The sequence below is a fragment of the Empidonax traillii genome, unplaced genomic scaffold (assembly GCF_003031625.1).
Source record: "Empidonax traillii isolate 1590-97213 ecotype Southwest subspecies unplaced genomic scaffold, ASM303162v1 scaffold607:size387008, whole genome shotgun sequence".
Taxonomy (NCBI): Eukaryota; Metazoa; Chordata; class Aves; order Passeriformes; family Tyrannidae; genus Empidonax; species Empidonax traillii.
The window spans coordinates 116655-121507 of record NW_020955800.1 but is presented as its reverse complement, the minus strand read 5'-3'; the positions used below and the strand labels follow the sequence as shown (position 1 = coordinate 121507).

General features: G+C 61.7%; 1 protein-coding gene across 1 annotated transcript; it reads right to left on the bottom strand.

Annotated features, from left to right (window-relative positions):
• Positions 1-289: 289 nt before the first annotated feature.
• Positions 290-4563, bottom strand: GAS2L2 (growth arrest specific 2 like 2). Its single transcript, XM_027898601.1, has 6 exons — positions 4212-4563; positions 3322-3560; positions 3076-3183; positions 2429-2525; positions 1795-2056; positions 290-1597 (listed from the first exon to the last, which is right to left on the bottom strand). The coding sequence occupies exons 1-6, from the start codon at positions 4561-4563 to the stop codon at positions 418-420; spliced, it is 2238 nt and encodes a 745-aa protein (XP_027754402.1). The 3' UTR covers positions 290-417.
• Between the last annotated feature and the right edge of the window lie 290 nt (positions 4564-4853).

Below are 4853 nucleotides of genomic sequence, written 5' to 3'. Positions count from 1 at the left end.
AAGTCTGAGGTTCGAGATGTTTGGTACCTTTGGATGCCCCTGGTGTCCCTGCTTTAGTGGGGGCTGCACCCTTCTTCCCTGCAGAAAGCACCCCATCCTCTCAATCCGGGGCTGGATTTTTCCACCCAAACCAGCAAAAAAGCGCCTGTTTATCCCAAAGAATTACCGGTACAAAAAAAAAAAAAAAAAAAAAAAAAAAAAAAAAAAAAAAAAAAAAAAAAAAAAAAAAAAAAAAAAAAAAAAAAAAAAAAAAAAAAAACACCACAGGGAAGAAGAGCGAGGCGGGAGGACCCTCGGGCTGCCTGGGAGCAACCCCACCACGCCGCCCATGCCAACCTCGGGCACTGCAGCTCCAGCTTCAGCATCGCTCCCGTTTTTGGAGTGAGGGGTCCGTCCCCACCGGCACTCGGGGAGGGGTCAGACCCAGGACTCCTCATCATCCTCGGTCAGCCAGGCGCTGCTGTCGGCTGGGGAGGGCTTGGCCGGAGGGCGTGTGCTGCCGGGCGGGGGGGGTCTGGGCGGCCCCGGGGGGCGATGCTGGCCCCGGCGGGCAGGTGGGCGATGCCCCAGCGGGGTGGGGATGCGCGAGGGGCGCTTGCCTGGCCTGTGGTCCCGCCGGGGACGCACCTTGGGTCGCAGTTTCAGCTTGTAGATGGAGGGAACGCGCTCAGGCTTCTTCAGGCACCGCCGGGGCTTGGGGACGTTGTGGGAGCTCACTCCTTGTGGGGTCTGGGACCCCACTCCCGTCCCCTCTGCTTCCCCCGTGGCTGGGAGGGTGGTGGGCTGTGGGGCAGCTCGTGGGGGTGTTTTGGGGACCTGCCTCCCCAGCCCCACAGGGCACAGGGGATGCTGCCTGCGGGAGAGCTCTTCCACCACCCTGTCATAGCCGGGGGGCTGTGTGTGCCCCCAACACCCCCGAGGACCCTTGCTCCCATCACCAGGGCCACAGGTTCCCCTCGGTTCATCCCCTGGCACCCCAGGTCCCTCAGCACCCCCAGCCCTTGGCTTCAGGGCCGGGTGGCACTGCCGTGTCCCCTGGGGACCACCCCCGGCAGCACAGACCTTGCACCCCTCTGCAAAATGGGCCAGAGGGGTGGGGGGCCGGGAGGTGGCCGGGCGGGCTTTGATGGGGGTTTTAACGCTGCTGTCCTGTTTTGGGGGCTGGCTGGAGGAATTTCGGGGTGAGGAGGAGTGGCCCCGGCTCAGGGCTACCCGTCTCCCTTCCCGTGGGCTTTTCTGTCTCTGTGGGTCTCCCTGGGCACCTCGGGGTGAGGAGGGGACACAGCCCTTGAAGGGGCTGGGGGCACGGGGTGTCACTGTGGTGGGTGCCGCTGTTTCCTGTGGCCTGGCAGCCACCACAGGTGATTTTCCTCCTTGCTGGGTGCTTCTCGGAGGTGCTGGTGTCACCCTTGGGCTGGGTGCTGTGGACCTGCCCTGCGCCAGGGCCACTGGGGTTTTCCCTGGGGTGCTCCCATGTGGTGCTTTAGGGACCCCCACGCCGTTTGGCAAGGTCAACCGGGAAGGGGTGGGTGCCCGGCCCGTCACCCCGTGGCCAGGGGAGCTGGGTCGAGCAGGAGCCCTGGATGGTGGTAGCTGCCTCCCCGGAGAGGCAGCCGGTGGCTCCCGCATCCTGCAAGGAGAGAGAGCAGAGAGGAGCTGGAGAGCTGCTGCATCCCCCCACCCAGCCTGGTGTGGGCACATTCAGAAGGGGGGGGGGGGTAGAATTCAAGATGTGAGGGAAAACAGCTGTGAAACCAGGCAGTTTGGGGCACGAACCATCTCTGCACCGCTTACCTGCCCGAAGGGACCCTCCGGGGCTGCGCTGGCTCCCGGTGAGGGCTGGCACCCGGTGGGCGACCCGAGCTCTGTGGTGAGGGGGTGGCAGGGGACTGGGGGCGAGGAGGGACACGGGACCCCCAGGTGACGGGGGGCAGGGGGCTCTGGGAGCGGCTGACCAGCAGCGTGGGCTGGGGGCCACGAGAAGCCACCTTCGAGGCCGGGCACAGCCAGACCTCGTGCTGCGCCTGCTGCTGAGGGCTCCTGGCTTGTTTGTGAGCTGTAGGAGAAAACGGAGAGGGGCTCAGCATCCCTGTCCCCTGCACTCACCCTCGGGTGCAGCCCCCCAGCCATCGCTCAGCATTCCAGCTCCCCGAGGATGCTGGCAGAAAGCTGTACTCCCTGTGAAGGGGTTTTTGGGGTCTGGTTGCATCTGAAAGTCTTCCATGACCTCTAGTGGCCACCAAAGCCAAAGAGAGTCCCCGAAACCAGACATTCCCCGGCAAAACAACAAGGCATGGCTGTACAAAAGCCTCCTGCTTTCAGGAGCCTCCTGCTCCTGAAAACGGCCACAGATGCATCGAGACCCACGACAGACAGACCCGCCCCCCGCCCTCACCCTGCCACGGGGTTTGGGGACGCGGGGACTCACAGAGGGAGGTGCAGCGACACGGGTCGTGCTTGTCCAGGTAGTGCTCCAGCGTGTCCCAGCCGCCCCCGACCCGCACCATGACGTGCTCCCGCAGGATCTGCACGGGATGCCGCGTGCCGTGAGGCCCAGAGAGGTGCTTGAGATGGGGCACCCCCCACCTCTTAATCAGCCTGGTGACACACTCAGCCGGGCTTTGAGAGCAGTGGGCTTGTCCTAAGTGCCACCTGGTCTCCCAAAGGACAGCTTCATTCCCGACTCAGCTCCTGCTGCCATTCCAGCATTTCATCACGCCAAGGAGAATGGGGACCACTTTGGAAAACCCCTCTCCTTCGTCATGTGCTGAGTTGTTTGACCAGGCTCAGGGATGAATCCAGGTAGGCACAGAGCTTCCCAGTGTTCCTATTGTTGGGTAAGATCTGGCTCTGGCCTGGGGAGGGACAGCCTGTTGTGTCCTGTACACGTGGGTGGTCACACCCATGCAAACACTGACAGCAGGGCTGAGCTTCCCTCCTGCCCTGCTTTGGGAATAATGGTCAAAACTCCCACACTGGCCCCATCTGGGGGATGGATTAGGGAAGAGGCATCAAGGCAGCAGAGGAGGACTCCTCGTGCCTGTGCCCCAAAAGCACGGGGAGGAGCAGACTCACCCGGACAAAGATGAGGGTGTCGGAGTCGCCCACGCGGTATTTCCCTTCAGATATCTTGATCATGGGGAACTGGACAGGGCAGGTACAGCGGCTCACCAGGTGCTGGACCTGCAGGATGCAGGAATGGGTCCCGGAGCAGCCATCCCTATCCATCCCCATCCCCATCCCCATCCCCATCCCCATCCCCATCCCCATCCCCATCCCTGTCCATCCCCATGCTCATCCCCATCCCATGCCCCTCCACACCATCTGGTCGAGGTTGTTGAGGTCCCGTGGTTTCCTGGGGGGCTGGGGCAGGGGGGTGTCTGTGGGGGGCAGGTCCAGCTCCTGGCGAAGCTCCTCCTCGATCTCCTCCTCCATCTGCACCAGGGTTGGGGCGCGCATGCCGAAGCGGGAAGCGCGACGTGCCAGCTCCAGCAGGCACAGCACGAAGTTCTTCTCGTTCTTCCTCAGCACCAGGTCCTCCGTCTCAAACATCAGCACATCTGGGTCAGGGCAGGGCTGGGCTGAGCCAGGGCTGACACGTGGGGATGGGGACAAAGGGGATGAGGGCCCAGATGGAGTCAAAACCCACCCAAAGGGGTGCTATTCACCGGAGCCAGCTTGCTGGGAATATGGTTGGGTTCAACAAGAGTTGGGATAAATTAAAAGATTTAAGATCTTCTTGAGCATCTACAGCTGTTTTGTGGCACCGCAAAGCTGCAAAACTCTAGTCTAGGTGCCTTGAGGGTGTGCCACTCTGTGCCATTCCCCTTCCTGGGCATCCACTGGTGGTAGGACTGGCTGACAGACCCTTGGGTGAGACAGGATTTCTCCCACTCTCCTTACAGCTGGGATCATGCCATGCCTGGCAGGGACACACTGGCCATACACCCTTTCCTTTTCCACCCCTCCAGCGCATATTTGCACCCAAGCAAACACACCAGGTGTGTGCCAGCACCTTGCAAAGCTGCTGCCAAGCCTGGAGGAACTTGTGCAAGGAATGCCAGCTCAGGGGTGCATGCACACGGTGCTGCCCCATGTTGGGGTGGCACTGATTTTGGGGGGCACATGGAAAAACATCCGTGGTGATGTCAGGAGCATCTGGAGGGAAATTGCACACAGACACATGGGGCAACAGGAGCCTGACATCTTACCTTTGATATCCATCTCCTTCCTGCACCACTGGATGAAGTTGGAAACGTTGTCCCTGGCCTGGAAGGTGCCTGGCTGAGCTGTGAGGTTGCAGGTGACACCAGCAGTGGGCAGGTGGAGGTGACGGGCCATGTCGGGGTAGGCGCGGGCGAACTCCTCGGCCACCTGGGTGACGTTGTTGGCGTGGGAGCAGAGCACAGCCCCCGTTTCCAGCACCTCCAAAAAGGTGCCCACCCCGATGTCCAGGTCGTACAGCTCCTTCAGCCACTCCGCCAGGTCCTCCTTCATGGCGTACAGGTACTGCTGGCTGGTCGGGTAGGGACGGATGCTCCGCACCGCCGGAGTGCCCCACATTCTGCCATAAGACTGGGAGGAGGTTGATGGAGATGGGATGATGGAGACATGGGTGATGGGACATGGGTGATGGGGACACGGGGAGCTGCCCCAGCTGTGCCCCCAGCCCACCTCCCCAGCAGCCACACTCACCCGGTGCCACTTGCTCCCTGTCACCCGGGATGGTGACACTGCCGTCCTCCTGGTGTCCAGAGCCCTTCTGGGGTCTGAGGGCTGAAGGAAATCACCCTCCTGGGCAGTGGGTGTTTTGTTTCCTTCCCAAGTGCTGATCCCTTCTCCTTGGTGACAAG